The sequence below is a fragment of the Chiloscyllium plagiosum genome, chromosome 2 (genome assembly GCF_004010195.1).
Source record: "Chiloscyllium plagiosum isolate BGI_BamShark_2017 chromosome 2, ASM401019v2, whole genome shotgun sequence".
In the NCBI taxonomy this organism is placed as follows: domain Eukaryota; kingdom Metazoa; phylum Chordata; class Chondrichthyes; order Orectolobiformes; family Hemiscylliidae; genus Chiloscyllium; species Chiloscyllium plagiosum.
The window spans coordinates 94,057,982-94,079,283 of NC_057711.1; the positions used below are offsets into that span (position 1 = coordinate 94,057,982).

General features: G+C 40.3%; 1 protein-coding gene across 5 annotated transcripts in view; it reads left to right on the top strand.

The window, feature by feature from the left end:
• zdhhc21 (zinc finger DHHC-type palmitoyltransferase 21) overlaps positions 1-21,302 on the top strand; it is a 152,326-nt gene that overhangs the window by 90,015 nt on the left and 41,009 nt on the right. For 4 of the 5 annotated variants that reach the window (XM_043714371.1, XM_043714363.1, XM_043714352.1 and 1 more), the window contains one exon: positions 15,921-16,032. In XM_043714371.1, coding sequence (XP_043570306.1) covers positions 15,921-16,032 — 112 coding nt within the window. Of the gene's footprint in view, positions 1-4,428; positions 4,516-15,920; positions 16,033-21,302 lie in introns of those variants that run through there. The other variant, XM_043714390.1, reaches the window with a different exon arrangement.

Genomic DNA, 21,302 nt, shown 5'->3' on the forward strand with positions numbered 1-21,302 from the left:
AGGGTTATAGGAGCAGGGTGGATGGATCAAGGTGGGATGCTTTTCAGAGCCATGAACCCGAAGGGTCAAATGACCTGCTTTTGCACTGGAGGGATTCCATGATTAGATGGAATGTTATGTGCAATTCCAGTTGCAACACTTTCGGAAGGATGTGATTGCTTTCGATAAGGTACAAAGGAAATTCACGAAGATGTTGTATGGGGTCGAGCAATTCAATTGTGTTTTCCTTAGAGCAGAGAAGGCTGAAGGGGGTTATGATTGAGTTATGTGGGACGTAGATAAGGAGAAACATTTGCCCTAAGGACAAGGGTCAATAACCAGTGGGAATAATTTTAAGGTAAGAGCCAAGTTTGGAGGAGTAATGAAGAGTGTATCTGGCACTCACTGCCTAAAACCGTTTCCTGTGGAAGACTAAAAATCATAGAACACCAGGTTATAGTCCAACAAGTTTATTTAGTGCTTCCAAATACATGTATGCAGCCACACAACCACATCTGATGTCAGCAACCTATTAGTTAAACGTGGCTCAGTTCATCATACTATAAGTGATTTTTAACCTTGTCCAACCCAGTCCAACATCGGCTCCTCCAAATCCTGTGGTCGGGATAGGAACCCTCAAGACATTTGACACAGCATTAATGCATTTTAAAGTGTAGCTGAATAAAGAAGCATAAAATAAAAAGGAAGATTTGTATTTATGCAGCCCTTTTTATGAACTCAGGATATCTTTCATTATGTAATGTAGGAAATTTGGCAGTCAGTTTGTCTACAATACAGTGGGCAGCACGGTGGCACAGTGGTTAGCACTGCTGCCTCGCAGCGCCAGAGACCCGGGTTCAATTCCCGACTCAGGCGACTGACTGTGTGGAGTTTGCACGTTCTCCCCGTGTCTGCGTGGGTTTCCTCCGGGTGCTCCGGTTTCCTCCCACAGTCCAAAGATGTGCAGGTTAGGTGAATTGGCCATACTAAATTGCCCATAGTGTTAGGTAAGGGGTAAATGTAGGGGTATGGGTGGGTTTCGCTTTGGCGGGTCGGTGTGGACTTGTTGGGCCGAAGGGCCTGTTTCCACACTGTAATCTAATCTAATAAATTCACATGAACATTTATGTGATTACTGTCAGATCATCTGTTTATTGGTGATAATGGATTAAGGGTCAGGATACCAGAATAACTCTGTTTGTCGTCTCTGAAATATTATCATGGAATCTTTTATATCCAACTGAGCAGACAAATTGGGACTTGCATAATGTTGTATCTGTGAGACAGTATCTCCATTGATGCCACACTCCCTCAGTGCTGCAAGAGAGGGACAACTTTGATTTTTCTTTCTAAGCCCTGAATTGGGGTTTGAACCCAGAACTTTGGAACTTAGAGTATGATGAACTGAGCCACATTTAACTAATAGGTTGCTGACATCAGATGTGGTCGTGTGGTTGCATACATGTATTAGGCAAATAGATTTACTTCTATTGTATGAAATTCATTATAACTGTTTGTACATCAGAGATATGCAGCTAAACTAGACACTAGGCTCCACATCTGTGACTCTGCAAAATGACTGTCTTCCTGGGCAGGAGCGTGAGGGCAAAATAATGCAGGAAGTCACAGGAACAGAAATAGAGTGGCACTAAATTAAAAAGGAGAAGCTCTGACAAGTATTGTCTCTGCTATGACTTTAAATAGAAGTATGCAAATTAAAAATCAACTTTGCTAACTGGCTGACCTTAGTGTCAAGGTAGCTGAGTGTTTCTTCGTGATGTCATTGTTGTATATGCTCTGAAGTTAGTTTTAAAGGTTGAGAAAGTATCATGTGTTTAAAACGTTACATTTATTCATATTACGCATCCTGAAGTGAAAACTACTTAACAGACTAACGGTATTCTGCAGCACGTGCCTTGTCGAGTTGAGCAGTGGAGACGGAGTAAAATTGTTCTGTAGTGTTGTAGTTTACAACCTTAATTAATCTACAGGCTTTTCCCAGGTTACAAACACCCGACTTACGAATGCCAGTACTTACGAACCAACCTCTGTAAAGCCTATTATTTTAAAAAATCGAGTCACATACAATGGTTTGTACTAACGAATAAGCAGACTATTTTGCAGATGTTCAAAACACTGTAGTTACATTTATTATTACTGCATTATTATATTTAAGATGTTTTAGGTAAAATATATACTATATACTAAGACAAATATTTGACTAATTGACGCTAGAAGTGAACTATATGTAAGTGTTTGGCTTTGGAACAGACTTAAAAACGGAATTCATTCATAAGGTGGGGACTTCCTGTATTTCATCTGTGGATATAAATGCATGGCAACAGTGTTTTGATTTTTCGTTGCTGAGAAAACATTTTTTTAAGACAAGGTTAATGCTGGCAATATGAATCCCACCTCCAGTCAGTCCACTCTGGGTTTAAATGATGCAGACAAGTTGACATTTAAATATTACAGTGAAGCTGTACCTGAATTTTAACCTGTGTCTCGATTTTGCTCTAGTTTTGCTGGGTATTCCGGACCTTGATAAAAGTTAGTGAGGATGAAGTAGATAAGTATGTTTCCATTGCTAGACTCCATTGATTAAGGGATTATAGGACCCTGGAGTAACCTTGCAAAAATGTCATGGAGCTGCTTTTTACTGGGCATAAATAGAACGGTGCGGGCAAATTTAAGTGAGAAAGCCAGAATACTTGGAGAAAAACATGAGGAGCAGACTGACTAGCATTGAGTGATAGAAATAATGGCACAGTTTTTCCATAAACACTGTGATTAGAGATTGGTACTTCTCTATATATCATATATTGTAGTGTGTAGTCTTAATATGTTACAAATAGTGTTCTGAAGAAGCCTAAGCCTGAAGACAGTTTTGATTTTGTCTCCTCCTTGTCCATTTTGTTTTAAATCGAAACTTGTAGATGTCAGCCACTGCTTTCACCCTGTCTCCAAGTTATCATCCAACTCATTGTGTTCTGGAATAAAGCGGTGATCACAGAGTTGTTACAGCTCGCAAGGAGCCATTTGGCCCGTCATGCCTGAACCAGTTCTTCAAGCAAACATCATTACTTAGTGCCAACTTTCTGCCTTTTCTCCATATCCTTGTTCACTAATTCTATCTGAATAAAATCATCCAGTGGCCTCTTACCATTAAATAACAACAACATGTGGAATGGACTGTCAAATTATTGTTATCATATTTGCCTCAAAAGTTATAGCTACCATGTCTTTTTGTCTTTTTCACAATATCATAGTTGAGACTTAAAATAATAATTTGGCAGGGACCTATTGGTCCAGTTCAGCTCATTGAGTGTCTTACACCCAATCTTTAATAATAAATGAATCCTAACAGCTTGCTACAAATCTTTGAACCAATCTATTCTAACTATAGCTATCTTGAGTTAAAACAAAATCAATGACGGGTGTGTGGGTGTGATATAGAGGAGAACTTTTCAGAAAGAGTGGGATATAAAAACAAACTAAAACGTTGTGAAATATGTAGATTGGAGAGAAGTAAGGAACAAATAAGTTAATGAGACGTGGCAACATAGGAGGAGTGAGAGCACTGAATTCATTATTGAGAAACATTGTAGGAAATAAATTTTTAAAATATCAGAACTACTCAGTTGGCGTAGTCATACAGAAGTGGTTAGAACAAGCATCATTTTATTTTAGCATTACTCATAACTTATGAATTCTAATTAAGCTTGTATCTGAATGTAGAAGAATTCATTTTAAAAAATTTAAAATGTGCTACTGTCCAGTTGTTCCATGGATCTTTGTTGAATTGGACCTGAGCTTTCGGATTATAATACTAAATCTGATCTTTATAATGTGTTTGACAAGTTGCAGATCGTGAAGTAATAGTTGTTGGAACAGTGCCAAGAACAATGATGCCAAGTAATTGGTGCCTGAATGATTAAGCGTATTGATTCATATTTTGTAACTTTCACATTGAAAATTAAAGTGGTTCCATGCTCGAGAGTACTAAGAACCTGATTGATTCGTGGCCCACAGGAAGGACAGGTGAAATACATTTCACACCATTTCTTTGGACAAGAGTCCTTTCCCCTTCTCACAGACCCCTTCACCCAGCTCCAACACTCCCTCCACCTGAACCCATCCCTTTGGCCTTTTACCTGCACTCGATCTGTTCATTGAGAACTTTCAACGTGACGTTGGTTGCCTCAATTTCTCTGCCGCACTCACCCACTCCAACATATCTCCCTCCAAACTGACTGTACTCTGTGCGCTTAGATCCAACCCTGACTTTGTTATTAAGCCTGCCGATAAGGGTGGTGCTGTTATTGTTTGATGTACTGATGTACATTAGAGGCTGAGTGTCAGCTCTCAGATACCTCCTCCTATCATCCCCAGGATTTCAACACAGTGACAATGAAAGATCAATGATATATTTTCAAGTCAGGGTGGTGAGTGGCTTGGAGGGAAACTTGGAGGTGCTGGTGTTCCCATGTATTTGCTGCCATTGTCCGTTTAGGTGATAGAGGTCATGGCTGGAAGGTAAAATGTTTTAATTTGTAATTGAAATCTTTGCCTGAGCATCAGCTGTTTAATGGCCTAAAATGGAATGGTGAACACTCAGACTTTCTAACCCTGCCATTAGTCATAATTTCGATTTATTCTAAATCGCTTTATACTTGCTTTTCTTTCTCCTACCCCAGTTTTTCTGAATCATAGTCGAAAGAGTGGGGTTCTATTTGAGTTCTATTATTTCCACAGTATAGCTGACATTGTTGATGGAATGTTTTCCTGGTTATTTTTCCCATTTTTTTTCTTTTGAAGTGTTAATGTTTAATCCGTGGTTAATGCATCCTTGAGCAGTATCATTTGACCAGATTTGAGGACAGGACGCAAAACGTTAACTCTGATTTTCCTTCACAGATGCTGCCAGACTTGCTGAGCTTTTCCAGCAACTTCTGTTTTTGTTTTTGTTTCTGATTTACAGCAACTGTAGTTCTTTTGGTTGTCATTTGAACAGTTTCCTGCAGGGGGATTTGAGATTACATTCTGCATTGGAGCTGTACCTCTCATCCTCATTTTGTTGCTACATTATGCATTTGCCATGGCCACTAAATATAAAATACTCTAGTACAAACTCTGATGTTATTTTGCAGCAGGATAATTTGGTTTATGATGTAATGTGATGTCTAGCATCTTTGATGTTGAAGTCAGCATATATTTTGGTAGGGAGGAAGAGTCACAGGCCAGAGAGACCTCATTTCCAAAGCGAGGTCAATCAGAGAATGTTTGTGCTGGTGAATAAGTATACTTTCTTACAAGAAAGACTGTTTTTAATGCAATTATTCTGTGAATATTTGATGTTCTAATATTATGAGCCTGCTCTGTGCCACTCTTGGATTAAGGAAAGCTAGCTTTGCAAATGTTCAAATGACAAAAATAAATGTTTTGTCGCGCAACCAATCCTTTTAAAGAAGTGCAGTCCTGCTGAGCACCTTTTAAACAGTTTGTCAAGTTTGTTGATACAGTCACCATGGCACTAAAGCACTGTTTCATGTAATGTACGATTGCGGTTTTCAACTTTGTCCCAGAAAGGGCTGTGGCTCAGTTGAAATCTTCTCTCCTGAAATTCATACATTTTGTAAGGCAAACATATCAAAGGGTATAGGGCAAAGGCAAGAGTGCAATGGAGATAGAGTTGGAGGTTGTAGACTTAGGTAGTAGGCTGCAATTGCATTTGAGTGACACTGAGGTGAGAGAGATTGGGTTTAGGATGTACATCCCGATTGTTAGTTGCTCTGTTTCACTGAACGTCACAACTTCAAATTAGACATTGCACAGGAAATGCTTAAGAAGCATCTGCATGAGCACTTAACATTCCAGAGCTTAATAAGCTAGGAACCAAGTGTAGATAAATAGGATTAGTGTTTGTTAGTTGTCAAGGACCTGGTAGGCTGAGGTGCCTGCTTCTGTATGACTCTATGCTTCTGTGAAATAGCTGACTCAAATTCAACTGGTGTTTCGTAGACTCATAAATGTTTACAGCACAGAAGGAGGCCATTGGGCACAGTCTGCACAAGTGAACAAAAATCTGACTACATTAATTCTGTTTTATACTACTTGGCCTGTACCCATTTAGGTTATGGCAACACAGATATTTAAATGTTTCCACAGTTTGTGATTGAACCACACATTCAGACAGTGTCTCCAGACTCTCACCACTCTGGTGAGCAAAACATCTCAACTCTGCTCTCAACCTTATATCTGGTTATTGTCCTCTCTACTCATGGAAAAAGAGCTTTTCTATCTTTATATCTATGTTGTTCATAATCTCTGTTAGGTTCCTTCTCAAGCTTCACTGCTGCAATGTAAACAGCCTTGGCCTATCCAAACTTTTCTCATAGCTCAGATCCTCGAGCGAAGGCAACATTTTGATGAATCTCCACTGCACCATCTCTCCTATAATGTGGTGACCAGAATGACACATAGTGTTCCAGCTGTAGCTTAAACAATATTTTATTGCAATTTTGCACAACCGGAGTGCTCTTATTTTCTTGTAACTCGTTTAATTAAGGTATGTATTTCATCTTATCAACTTGCCCTGCCAACATCAGAGATCCATGGAAATGAACACCAAAGTCTCTCTAATCTTCATTACCTTCTAGTTTCTTATATTCACGGTGTAATCCCTTGCCTTGCTTTCTCTCCCAAAGTGCATTACTTCACACATTTCCAGGTTAAATTACATTTAACACCGATCTCCCCACCTGACCAGTATATTGATATCCTTCTGCAGTTTATGGCTATTCAGCTCATTATTTATCATCCTTCAAATTTTTGTATCATTCACAGACCTATTGATCAGAACCACTACATTTGAGTCATAAACAATCAGAAAATGTACAAGGCCCCAGCACTGAGCGCTATGGAATCTCACTGGAAACAGACTGCCAATCACAAATGAGGCAAATTTTCTGTAGCATATTCCACTTTTTAGAATCCCAGCATCAGTGATGGTTAACTTTGTCTGCAAAGTGAGATCTGGTCGCAGAAATAAAAGCTGGAGAAACTCAGCAGATTTGGCAGCATCTGTGGAGAGGAAACAGAGTTAATGTTTTATGTTCAATTACCCTTCTTCAGGACTGATTGTGGCTAGAAAAGGATTGCATATATGCTGAAGATGGAGTGGTGTGCAGGAGAGGAATAATGGCCATCATTCACAGCTATTGATTCTCCCAGAATGACTTTTACCAATTCACTTAACTGTTCAATCACTGTTCGCTTTGTCTCTGCTGGGGGAGGGGGGGGTCACTTCTACCTATTGTTTATTCCTATCCTATTCCCCACCCCAGCTTCAGCAGGTATTATGACCTTTTCTTAGCTACAATCAATTCTGAAGAACAGTCACTGGACCTGAATTGTTAACTCTGCTTCCTCGCCACAAATGCTGAGTTTCTCAAACAATTTCCGTTTTTGTTTCAGATTTCAGATTTCTAGTATCCACAGTTCTTTGTTTTTTTTTGGAGGAGAGAGAGAGATTGGAAACCGCGGATTTCAGAGGAATGTCCAATAAGATCTTGAAGAAAGGTTATCAATTTAGTAGCAAATAAATTATGAATCTATGACTGTTAGCGCGGAGACTAGCTAATCTAAATTATCAGACAGGGAAGAAGGATTTTCATCTTTGTCTAGTACAAAACATGGTATTCCAAGCTGAAAGCATATTTACTCATCTCTTGTCTTACGCCTCATCCAATCACCAATGTACATTGTTCACTTTGCATATCAACATGTTAATTGCATCTGCTTGCTGTAGAGTGAATAATAATAGAAAACTTTAATGTGCACACAGAGGAGATTGGAGGCCATCATGTCAGTGCTGGCTTCTTCCTATAACGTGTGGTCATGAAAACAAATCCACAAATTACTCACCAAACAGAAGAAGGAAGAGAGTGCTGTGCTTGGCTGTACTTCACAATCACATCACTTTATTTACTGAGTTAGAAACAGCTGTTTAGATTCAATATCATGCTGCGCTTCTGAGGAGCAAGAGTTTGGTTATTTGATCAGAAAGAGAATATTCCGTTGACTTTATATGGATGCTCAGTATATACGCTGATTTTATTTTTAGATTCTTTGGAAAAAAATGCCATAAGACCTATTATGCTGCCTGCATGGAAACTGAGAAATAATTGTTCGCTGGAGTATAGTTGTTTTTTATTAGGACGATAAGTTCATGAATTGCAAACACAAAGATAGAAAATGTGAATAAGATGGCTTTTCATTTTAGCTGGTGCACCAGGTGCATTATATTTTCCATCTAAGCAACTTGTTCAAATAATTCTGTCTGGGCAGTTTAACTTTTGTGTTCAATTGACACCTCATTCTCAGTGGTTAAATGTATCCTAACCAGTTCCATCCATTTCTATTAGCTTCAATGAATTAACAGAGGGACAAGGAAACAAGGATAGAAGTTAGAGGAGTGTCCTCACAGATGGTGGGGAGTCACGCTAGTTGACCACTGCTGTGACCTCAGGGCCTCTGCTGCCTCTGGGAGTTTGTAATGTTCAGGAGAAAGGAGAATGTGCAAAGTAATTTCTTAAAAGAAGGAAACAGAAAATGAATGATCTCCTAAATTTGCTCCTCCTAATCCCAGAATTATTGAGAAAACTGAAAGAACTGCAGATGCTGCAAATCAGAGACAGAAAATAGATATTATTAGAAAAGCACAGGGAGGAACGGTCATTCAATTTGAAATATTAACTCTGATTTCTTTCCATTGATGTTGCCAGATCTGCTGAGCTTTTCCAGCAGTTTATAATTTTGTCCCAGTATTATTAATGTTTACTAATGTTTGTTTAGAGATGTTAGTACACACCTCTGGAGCAGGTGGGATTTGCACACTATCAATGCACCACAAAAGCCCTGCCTGGAATGATATTGACTTGAAGAAATGACCTCACCTTTGACTTTCAATAGCATGCTTATCATTTATGGATTTACTAAAACATGTAATTAAAATTCCTTCTGTAACAATGACTCTGAGCTTCGAGTTGCCTGCAACTTCAGTACTCCATTCTGTTCCCATGTCAACATTGTTGTCGAAGGTCTCTTGCAGTGCTCCAGTGAAACTCAACACAAGCTGTAGGAACAACACCTCAGGTTCTACTTAGATACATTACAGCCTTCAGGACTCAATATCTGTTTTAACAATTTTTGAACATTAACACTCAATTTCTGGTCTGTTACATTACCCCAGGTTCAATCATGAAGTGGGTTGCTTTCAGTACACCCAACCCATTATCAACTACTAAGTCCCCACTATCACCTTTGTAGCTTCTCTTCTTCCTGGCTTACTATCAACAATACCTTTGCCTGCCCATTCTTTTTTCTCCATTCTCCGTCTCCAACTACCCACATAACCCATTTCCTCCTAACCCCATAATCAGCTTTAATACCACCTTTTCCTAGCTGCTTCCCATTCTGAAGAAAAGTCAAAGGATTCAAAGGATTAATTGTTTTCTCTCCAAAGATGTTTTCAGACCTGCTGAGTTTCTCCATGCATTTCTGTTTTGTTTGTTTCACATCTAAAATGTTTTGTGTTATCATAAAAATACTATACTTCTGAGTAACTGAAGTCACATTAAGAGAGGTAAAATGAAAAATTTAGGGTTGCAAATGGACAAGAGAGTTCTGTTTGAAGTATGTATCTTAATTCTGAATAACTTTCTTTTTAATTCATTTGTGGGATGTGAGTGTTGCTGACTGACCAGCATTTAGATCAGAGCAGTGCTGGAAAAGCACAGCAGGTCAGGCAGCATCCGAGGAGCAGGAAAATCGACGTTTCGGGCAAAAGCCCTTAATCAGGAATAGAGGCAGGAAGACTCCAGGATTTTATCTCTCCACCCTGGAGGCGTCCTGCCTCTATTCCTGATGAAGGGCTTTTGCCTGAAGCATCGATTTTCCTGCTCCTCGGATGCTGCCTAACCTGCTGTGCTTTTCCAGCATTGCTCTGATCTAAACTCTGATTTCCAGCATCTGCAGTCCTCACTTCTGCCTGGCCAGCATTTATTGCCTGTCCCTAATTGCCCTTGAAAAAGTGTTGGTGAGCTGCCTTCTTGAATTGTTGCAGTCCGAGTGCTAAAAGTAGAAATTTGGGGAGAAATTCCAAAGTTTTGACTCAGTGAAGGAAAAGCAATATATTTCCTTGTCAGGATGATGCATGACTTGGAGGGGAACTTGGAGTAGGTGTTAACATATATATTTGCTGCCCTTGTCCTTGCAGCTGGCAGGGTTGTGGATTTGGAATGTGCTGTCTAAGGATCTTTGGTGAATTTCTGCAATGTATCTTGCAAATAGAGTTAAAAATCCCACAACACCAGATTATAGTCCAGGTTTATTTGGAAGTATAAGTTTAATATTAATGAATCGAAACCTGTAACCCATTCTAAGTCGTTAAGACTTATCAGCAATTTATGTTTGTTGAATAGATTGCATCAATTGTATGACACTTTGATCTTTTATTATAAATTCCGTGTCCTACAATCCTGCCTCACTACCTGCTTGACGAAGGAGCGGCGCTCCAAAAGCTTGTAGTTAACTTTGTCCACTCCAGTCCAACACCAGGACCTCCATATCATTGTAGATAGCACACACTGGTGAGTGTCAGTGGTGGAAGGAATAGTGCCAATCAAGCAGGTTACTTTGTCCTAGATGGTGCCAAGCTTTTTCAGTGTTGTTGGAGATGCACCCGTCCAGAAAGTAATGAGTATTTCATCACACTCATATCTTGTGTCTTCTGAATGGTGGACAGGTTTTGGGGAGTCAGTGAGTTGTTTTCTGCAGTTTTCCTAGCCTCTGACCTGCTGTTGTAGCCACTTTATTTATATGGCTAGTCCAGTTGGGTTTCTGGTCAATGCTAACCACAAGATGTTGATAGTGATGGTAACATAGCTTCTCATCCCTGTCATAATCCTATTGAATCAACCAGTGCGACAAGGTTCTGCATTGTATACTGGTGAGAAAGGTATATCATATGGAATCCTAGGAGAGCTAACTATTTGAATACAAAATTGGCTTGAAGATAGGAGACGGGGATGGTGGTGGAAGGTTGCTTTTCAGACTGGAAGCCTGAGACCTGTGGTGTGCCACAAGATTCTGTACTGGGTTCATTGTTTTTTGTCATTTATATAAATGATTTGGATGTGAATATCGGTGATATGGTTAGTAAGTTTCCAGATTACACAAAAAATGATGGTGTAGTGGACAGCAAAGAAGGTTATCTTGATTAGATAGGCCAATGGACTGAGGAGTGGCAGATGGACTTTAATTTAGATCGATGTGAAGTGTTGCATTTTGGGCAAATCAGGCAGGACTTATACATTTAAGGGTAAGGCCCTGGGGAGTGTTGCCGAACAAAGCAACCTTAGGGTGCAGGTTCATAGTTCCTTGAAAGTGGAGTTGCTGATAGACAGGATAGTGGAGAAGGTGTTTGATATGCTTGCCTTTATTAGTCAGGGCATTGAGTATCAGAGTTGGGAGGTCATGTTGCAACCGTACAGGACATTGGTTAGGCCACTTTTGGAATACTGCTTTCAATTCTGGTCTCCCTGCTCTAGGAAGGACATTGTTGAACTCAAAAGGGTTCTGAAAAGATTTGCAAGGATGTTGCTGGCTTTGGAGGGTTTGAGCTATAGGGAGACGTTGAATAGACTTGGGGCTATTTTCCCTGGAGTGTCAGAGGCTGAGGGGAACCTTATCGAGGTTTGTCTCTTTTATATCTTTCCTCTCTCACCCTAAACCTATGCCGTCTAGTTCTGGAGACACCAACCCTGGGAAACAACTTTGTCTATTTAAATTATCAATGCCGCTCATGATTTTAATAAACCTCGATAAAGTCACCCCTCAGCCTCCGACGCTCCAGGGAAAACAACCCCAGCTTATTCAACCTCTTCTGACAGCTCAAATCCTCCAACCCTGGCAACATCCTTGTAAGTCTTTTCTGAATGCTTTCAAGTTTGACAACATCCTTCCAATGAGAAGGAGACCAGAATTGATTAGATTAGATTACATTACAGTGTGAAAACAGGCCCTTCGGCCCAACAAGTCCACACCGACCCGCCGAAGCGCAACCCACCCATACCCCTACATTTACCCCTTACCTAACACTACGGGCAATTTAGCATGGCCAATTCACCTGACCTGCACATCTTTGGACTGTGGGAGGAAACTGGAGCTCCCGGAGGGAGCTCACGCAGACACAGGGAGAACGTGCAAAATCACCTGAGGTGGGAATTGAACCCGGGTCTCCGGTTCTGTGAGGCAGTAGTGCTAACCACTGTGTCACCGTGCCGCCCATGCAATATTCCAAAAGTGGCCTAACCAATATCCTGTACAGCCACAACATGACCTCCTGACTCCTGTACTCAATACTCTGGAGCTATAAACCTGCTCTCCAAGGTCTCTTTGTTCAGCAACACTCCCAATGAGCTTACCATTAAATATATAAATCCTGTTAGGATTTGCTTTCCCAAAATGCAGCACCTTGTATTCATCTAAATTAAACTCCATTTGACATTTCTCAGCTCATTGGCCCATCTGATCAAGATCCTATTGAAATCTGAGGTAACCTTCTTCGCTGTCCACTACACTTCCAAATTTTGGTGTCATGTCCAAACTTACTAACTATACCGCTTAACTAACTATACGTCTAAATCATTTGTATAAATGATGATGTAAAGGAGTGGACACAGCACCGATCCTTGTGGCATCCCACTGGTCACAGGCCTCCAGTCTGAAAAACAACCCTCTATCATCACTCTCTGTCTTTTACCTTTGAGCCAGTTCTGTATCCAGATGGCTAGTTCTCCCTGCATTCCATGAGACCTAACCTTGCTAACCAGTTTCCCATGGTCATAGAGCTGTACAGCATGGCCCAACTCATGCATGCCGACCAGAAAAATAAATAAATCTAGGCCCATTTGCTAGCATTTAGCTCATTTCCCTCAAAACCCTTCCTCCTCATTTACCCGTCCAGATGGCTTTTAAATGTTGAAATTGTACCATCATCCACCTCTTCCTCTGGCAGCTCATTCCATGCATGCACCTCCCTTCATGTGAAAAAGTTGCCCTTAGGTCCCCATTAAATCTTTCCCCTCTCACCATAAAGTTATGCCCTCTAGCTTTGGACTCCTCAACCCTGGGGAAAAGATCTCGCATAGTTACCATTTAAATGCCCTTCATGATTTCATAAACCTCTATAAGTTCACCCCTCAGCCTCCGATGCTCCAGGGAAAATCACCCCAGCCTATTCAGCCTCTTCGTTTAGCTCAAACCCTCCAAATCTGGCCACATCCTTGTAAATCTTTTCTGAACACATTCAAGTTTTACAACATCCTTGGGAGACCAGAATTAAATGCAGTATTTCAAAAGTGGCCAACTAATTTCTTATACAGCCACAATATGACCTCCCAAATCCTATACTCAATGCACTGACCCATAAAAGTTCAACTCACACACTTTGCTGAGAGGAGTAATAAGAAAGAGATAGAAAGAGAAAGTCAAAGAAAAATAGCAGTGGACTACTAAATATAAAAATAATGGACTATAGGAGTGGGCAGAAGGGAATAGATTGGTATGGAGGATCTAAACTGGGTGGCTGTCTAAGGTGGCACAAAGGGAGCATGGAGAGTGTTTCTGTGGGTATGATGCTTTTTATGCGAGATCTGAAAGAAACTAGTTTTAAATTGCATGTTGAATGCCAAAACTCAAGAATTGGAAATACATTTGTTCTTGATTAAATTCTGTTTTTTTTTGTATTGATAATCATTTCGTAATTCTATCGGCATTATGGCAGGGCCCAAGAGTCAAAAAGTATGGGCTGAGATATTTTATGCCAAGTTTTAAACTTTTTAAAATAAGTGGTCATGTTGCGGCTCTACAGGACATTTATTGTGCCACTTTTGGAATACTGCATTCAATCTGGTCCTCCTGATATAGGAAAGATGCTGTTAAACTTGAAAGGGTTCAGAAAAGATTTACAAGGATATTGCCAGGGTTGGAGGATTTGAGTTATCGGGAGAGGTTGATTAGACTGGGGCTCATTTTCCTGGTTAAGGGAAGACCTTATGGAGGTTTATAAAATTTTGAAGGGCATGGATAGAGTCAATAGCCAGAATAGAGGAGTCCAAAACTAGAGAGCATAGGTTTAAGGTGAGAGAGGAAAGATTTAAAAGGGACGTAAAGGGCAACGTTTTCATACAGAAGGTGGTGCGTGTATGGAAAGAGCTGTCAGAGGAGCTGGTGGAGGCTGGTACAATAACAATATTTAAAAGGCATCTCGATGGGTACATGAATAGGAAGACTTGAGAGGAATATGGGGCAGATGCTGGCAAATGGGACCAGATTGGTTTTAGGATATCTGGTTGCCCTGGATGAGTTAGACCGAAGGGTTTGTTTCTATGTACATCTCTATGAGTCTATGATTATAAGTCATGAATTTCCTAATCTCGATGTTTGTATGTGATGCTTCTGGATTGAAAATGTTGTTTCAAAATTATTAACATTATTTTTAACTTATTTCGTGCTTTCATTTCATCCCATTCTTTTTCCTTATAATAATATTAGTTTCCAAAATGATTACAAATCAGATATTATTTCTGTGCTTTTGATTTACAAGTATCATATTTCTGTTGCTATATATGAATACATAATTTTTTATTTGCACTTCTTTGCAAATGTTGTGTCACAGGGTACCCATGAATGTATTAATATCTACAGGGTTACCTCCTGCAAAGAAGTTTGAAAAGAGCAAGTCTGAAAGATCAAATGGACTTAAGGCTAGGCAAAATCCACTTGGATGTAAATATGTTCGAAGCGATCATTTTTGCTCCCAAATTAATAGTTTCTTTGATATATATACATAAATAAATGTAGGAAAGAGCATTCTTCTGCAGTCTGTGGTGAAGTCTTTGTTAGGTCAAGCCTTTCAGATATAGAGAATAGAAAATGCATAAAACTTCACTTTACAATTTTCACTCCTGACATTGATCAGAGATGTAGGTCGATTGAACTTACTGTACTGATGGTTCACTACTTCAGACAATATATTAAAAGAGACCGTATCTGCTTATTTCTCAGGTTCTGATCAATACTGAAGACAATGTTGTACGCTGTGTTTGCCATTATTTATTGGCTGTGAAGCAAAGCATTATTATATTCTTCCTTCCTAGAATGTAAACTACACCAATGTCTTAATGGTGAATTTGAATCCATGCCCCCAGAGCATGGCTCTCCAGATTACTGGTGTAGTGATGTTGCCACAACTCCACCATTCTCCATCAGATTTCTTTCCACTCTATGCATCATTCTATGTACCATAACCCTCCATACTCTTGTCAACCAAAAATCAATTGCTCTCAACCTTTTAAATTTCAATTGAAAATGTACAGTCTTTTGAAAGAGCAAGTTCCAGAATTCTATTTCCTCTCTGTGGGCCGAAAGAATAGAAAAGCAGAATTTGTTTTAATGTGAGAGTTTAATCTCATAAAATAAAATGCACAGCTATGGGCAAAGTACAGCTGCTTTAAGAGCCAGTACAGACAAGTGGGGTCAAATGGTCTCTTACGCTATAACAGTCTTTGATTTTGGTAAAAGGATTTGTGGAAGCATGCCTAATGAGAGCCAATGCTCTGTGGCCCAGTTGAACCACAGTCCAGCACTTTTGTTAAAGTCTTGAGATTGTTTCAGACTTAGGCTGATTACAATATATTGCCTGAGGTCCCTTCCCAAAGTTTGAATGTGGTAATACATTGTCATTGAATGGAAATGAAATGTCCTCCTATTGGTTAAGTATTTCATCTCCTTAAGGATGTTACTTTGAGGAAGTGGTAATTTCTATAATCAATCATTAGGATTTGAAAAATAAAGTAATATCTTTTTGTTTCCAGAAAGACAACTCTGGGAAATATGTAATAAATGTAACAAGATGAGACCAAAGCGATCTCACCATTGCAGTCGGTGTGGGCACTGTGTTCGGAAAATGGATCACCATTGTCCCTGGTAAGCTTTTATTAAACTTTCAAACCTGACATTGAAAAGATATAACATGTACATATATGCTAAAAATCAAACAAGACAACTTATGTGTGAGCTTTGATAAGAAGTCGGCCATTCAGCCCACCAAGTCTGCTCCACCATTGAATAAGATCATAGTTGACCTAATAATCCTCAACCCCACTTTCTTGTCTTTTCTCCACAATCCTGAATTGCCTGACTGGTTGAAAATCTGCCTATCTTTGAGCTGAAAATACTTCATCGCAGCCTCTGCAGTGCTCTGTGCCAAAGAGTTCCACAGATTCACGATCCTCAGAAGAAATTCCTCACCAGCTCTGCCTTAAATGTGCAATCCCTTATTTTGAGATTATGCCCTCTGGCCCTACACTCTCTGACAAGGGGGAAAAACCCTTTCCACATCTGCCCCATCAAGTCCCTGAAGAATCTTATATGTTTTACTAAGATCACATTTCATTTTTCTATATTCCAACCTACTCAAAGTTTCCTCTAAAGACATACTCTTCCGATCTGGTGTCCATCAATAAACCTTCTCTGAAGTACTCCCAATGCCAGGATATCTTTCCTTAGATAAAAGGGCCATATTCCAGCTGTGGGATTTCTAATACCTTGTATAGCTTTAGCAAAACCTTCCTACTTTTGTACTCTATTTCCTTTGAAATGAAGGCCAACATTTGATTTTCCTTCCCTGTTATCCTTTGAACTAAGATGCTAGCATTTTGTGATTCATGGGCAAGGATTTTAAAACTCCCTCTGGTCCACAACCTTCTGCATTTTTTCTCCATTTAATTATCTGCTCCTCTATTCTTCCTGCCATTGTGCAAAACTTCACATTTCCCACATTATAGTCCATCTACCAAGATTTTGCCTCTTCCCTTAACCACTTGGTATTTGAGGAACAGCACATTTTGAAAATGAATCCAGTATAGGCACTGGGTACAATCACTCAGAGAGCACGGTCTTTATCCAGTTTTTCAGAGCTACCACTTGTTAATTTTGCAGGTTGATCAGATCAGGCAGTGTGGAAATAATAAATACCACATTCGTAACTTGTTGGTGTAGGGTAAAGGAGGATTTTTAGTTAGTCAACTGACTTAGAAGCCGATTCCTAAAATAGATAATCAACCTACTGACCAGATATTTAGACTGCTTTGTTGAATGCACTCCTAACAGGTACTGTAGATCAGTTAGTGTCATGTTGCTGGTATGATAAATGCACAATCTTTATTCACCAATAACATGGAAAAGTATGTTGAAACTACTCATTAATAATGATAAATGTGGATATCAAATGGAAATGTCTTGCCCGACCAATCTTGTTGTAACTTTATCAAAGAATAAATAAGAGTTAGCCAAGGTTTTGCAATGCCTGAAACATGCACAGACTTTCAAAATGCCTTCAGGAAGGTACTGTTTAGTGGACCGAAGACAAAAGGCAGAGCACGGAGTCAGAGTAGCTCAGTTGATAACAAGCTGGTTACAGAGAGTGTGGATTCTGGATAATTAAGATAAAAGATGTGAAATGATGACTCCTGAACTTGTTACAACCTTGGTGCAAATATAGAGACAAGAACTGAATTCGAGAAGTGAAGGGAGAATGACTGCCCTTGACATCAAGGCCACATTTAACTGAGTGTGACATGATGGCTCAGTGGCTGGGCCAGCACAGTGGCTCAGTGGTTAGCTCTACTGCCTCACAGTGCCAGGGATCCGGGTTTGATTCCAGCCTTGGGTGAGTGTCTGCATGGAGTTTGCACATTCTCTCCATGTCTGCGTGGGTTTCCTCCGGGTGCTCCGGTTTCCTTCCACAATCCAAACGATGTGCAGGTTAGGTGAATTGGCCATGCTAAATATTGTTCAGGGATGTGTAGGTTAGATGCATTAGTCAGGGGTAAATGTGGAGTAATGGGTAGGGGAATGGGTCTGGGTGGGTTATTCTTGGGAGGGTCGGTGTGGACTTGTTGGGCCAAATAACCTGTTTCCACACTGTAGGGATTCTGTGAAGAAGATCTAGCAAAACTAGGGTCACTGAGAATCAAGGGCAAACTCTCCACTGGTTGGAATCATATCTAGTACAAAAGGAAAATAATTGTTGTTGTTGAAACGATAGTGATGCACTGAATATCAAGGTGCTGGTTAGAGTTCTTTTTGTTTATCATCATTGCCTGGCACTTATGTAGTACAATTATTAATTGACACATATCAGTCTTAACCTGTTAAACAGGTCTCGTTGCATTTGGCCATGAACTCCTTCAGTAACTAAGGAGTTAGGAATAGTGCAGAACATTGTGCAATCATCAACGAACATCCCCGCCTCTGGTCTTATGATGAAGGGAAATGATGAAGCAGTGAAAGATGGTTGGGCTAAGGATATGAAGAACTTCTTCAAATATGAGGTGCAGAACATGTCCGCTCCAGGACATCTCTGAGGAAGTTCTTCATATCCTTGTACCATTCATCTCCCACTGTTTCAAAAATGATTATGGGGAATGTTTGCTAATGATTGCACAATATTCCGCACCATTCCCAACTCCTCAGATACTGATGCAGTCCATGTCCAAATGCAACACGACCTGTTAACATGTTTAGACTGATAAGTGCTAATTAACAAGCCACCTACTGGATTCATTCTTCCCATTGATCGATCAGGATGTACCCTCGACCTGTGTTCACCAATCACCATCTCATCACTAAAAACTCTCCCCCCCCCAACTTTATCTGCAGCTCCCTTCACCCCACCTCCAGTCCTGAAGAAGGGTTAGACCCGAAATGTTAACTTCTCCACCTTCTGAAGCTGCCTGGAGTGGTGTGTTCTTCCAGCCTCCTCCTTGTCTACGATACAAGTGCCAATCAGTGATGATCATCAAAAAGAAATCTAACCAGCATCTCTGACATTCAATGCATCACTACCACTAAATCTCGACCATTAACATTCTAGGGGTTATCATCAACCAAAAACTGAATTGACTCACCGCACAATCAGTGGCTACAAGAACAGGTCAGAGGCTAGGAATTCTGCAGTGAATTCTGACTCCTAAAAGCCAGTGCACTATCTACACAGGCACAATTCAGGAGTGTGATGGAATACTTCCCACTTGCCTGGATGAGTGCACCCGCATCCAACACAAAGGAACACACTTAATTTTTTGTGGATGTAGTGCCAGTCACTTCCTCCACCACAAACAATCAGGAGCAGCAGAATGTACCATTGACAAGGTGCACTGCAGAAATTCGCCAAGGCTACTTAGACTGTACATTCCAATATGTAGCCACTACCATTGGAAAGAACAAGGACAGCAGAGACATGGGAATACTACCACCTCCAAGTTCTCCTTCAAATTGTTCATTATCCTAACTTGGAAGTATATCACTGCACCTTCAATGTTGCTGGGTCAAAATCTTGAATTTTGCTAAAATTATTGTAGGTGTACCTACAGCAGTGGGCTGCAATGCTTTAATGTGACAGCTCCTCAAAGATTGTTAAGGATTAGCAATAAATACCAGCCAGTGATATTCATATGTCCAATGAAATAATAAAAAGTACTGTGGTTAACCATTTTATCTCTGGAATTGGAAGTACATAGAACATAGGACATTACAGCGCAGGATAAACCCTTCTACCCTCTATGTTGCACCAACCTGTGAAACTAATCTGAAGCCTATCTGTCCTACACTATTCCATTTTCATTCATATGTTTATCCAATGACCATTTAAATGCCCTTGAGTCTACTACTGGTGCTGGCAGTGCATTCCACACTCCTACTACTCTGAGTAAAGAAACTACCTCTGACATATGTCTTATATCTATCACCCCTCAATTTAAAGCTATGTCCTCTCATGCTAGCTATCACCATCCAAGGAAAAAGGCTCTCACTGTCCACTTTCCTGAAGAAGGGCTTATGCCCGAAACGTCGATTCTCCTGTTCCTTGGATGCTGCCTGACCTGCTGCGCTTTTCCAGCAACACATTTTCAGCTCTGATCTCCAGCATCTGCAGTGCTCACTTTCTCCTCTCACTGTCCACCCTATCTAACCCTCTGATTATCTTGTATGTTTCAATTAAGTCACCTCTCAACCTCCTTTTCTCTAATGAAAACAGCCTGAAGTCCCTCAGTCTTTCCTCATAAGACCTTCCCTCCATACCAGGCAACATCCTAGTAAATCTTCTCTGCACCCTTTCCAAAGCTTCCACATCCTTCCTATAATGTGGCGACCAGAACTGAACGCAATGCTCGAAGTGCAGCCGCACCAGACTTTTGAAAAGCTGCAGCATGATCTTGTGGCTCCGAAACTCATTCCCTCTACCAATAAAAGCTAGCAAATCGTAAGACTTCTAAACAACCCAATCAACCTAGGTGGCAACTTTTGGGGATCTACGTACATGGACACTGAAATCTCTCTGATCATCTAAGCTACCAAGAATCTTACTATTAACCCGGTATTCTTTATTCCTGTTGCTCCTTCCAAAGTGAATCACCTCACACTTTTCCTCATTAAACTCCATTTCCCACCTCTCAGCCCAGCTCTGCAGCTCATCTACGTCCCACTGTAACTTACAACATCCTTCAGCACTATCCACAACTGTACCAACCTTGGTGTCATCCGCAAATTTACTAACATATCCTTCTACACCTTCATCTAGGTCATCTATAAAAATGGCAAACAGCAGTGCCCTCAAAACAGATCCTTGCAGTACACCACTAGTAACAGAGCTCCAGGATGAACATTTCCCATCAACCACCACCCTCTGTCTTCTTTCAGCTAGCCAATTTCTGAACCAAACCACTAAATCACCTTCAATCCTCCATATTTTGTGCAATAGCCTACCTTATCTATTTTCACACTTTTCAGAATTGCTAACACCTCCTCCTTGTAAACTTCAATCCCAAATAGTCTAGCAACCTGTATCTCAGTATTCTTCTCTACAACATTGTCTTTTTCCAGTGTGAATACTGATGAAAAATATACATTTAGTGCTTCCCCTATCTCCTCTGACTCCAGGCACAACTTTGCACTACTATCCTTGATTGGATCTTCCTCTAATCATTCTTTTATTCCTGATATACCTGGGTTTTCTTTGATCCTATCTGCCAATGACTTCTCAAGTTCCATCCTGGCTCTTGTTAACTCTTTCTTTTGGTCTTTCCTGGCTAACTTGTAACTCTCAGGTGCCCTTACTGAGCCTTCATGGCTCATCCTAACATAAGCCTTCTTCTTCCTCTTGACAAGAGAATTTGGCAGTAAGATTAACTGGGATA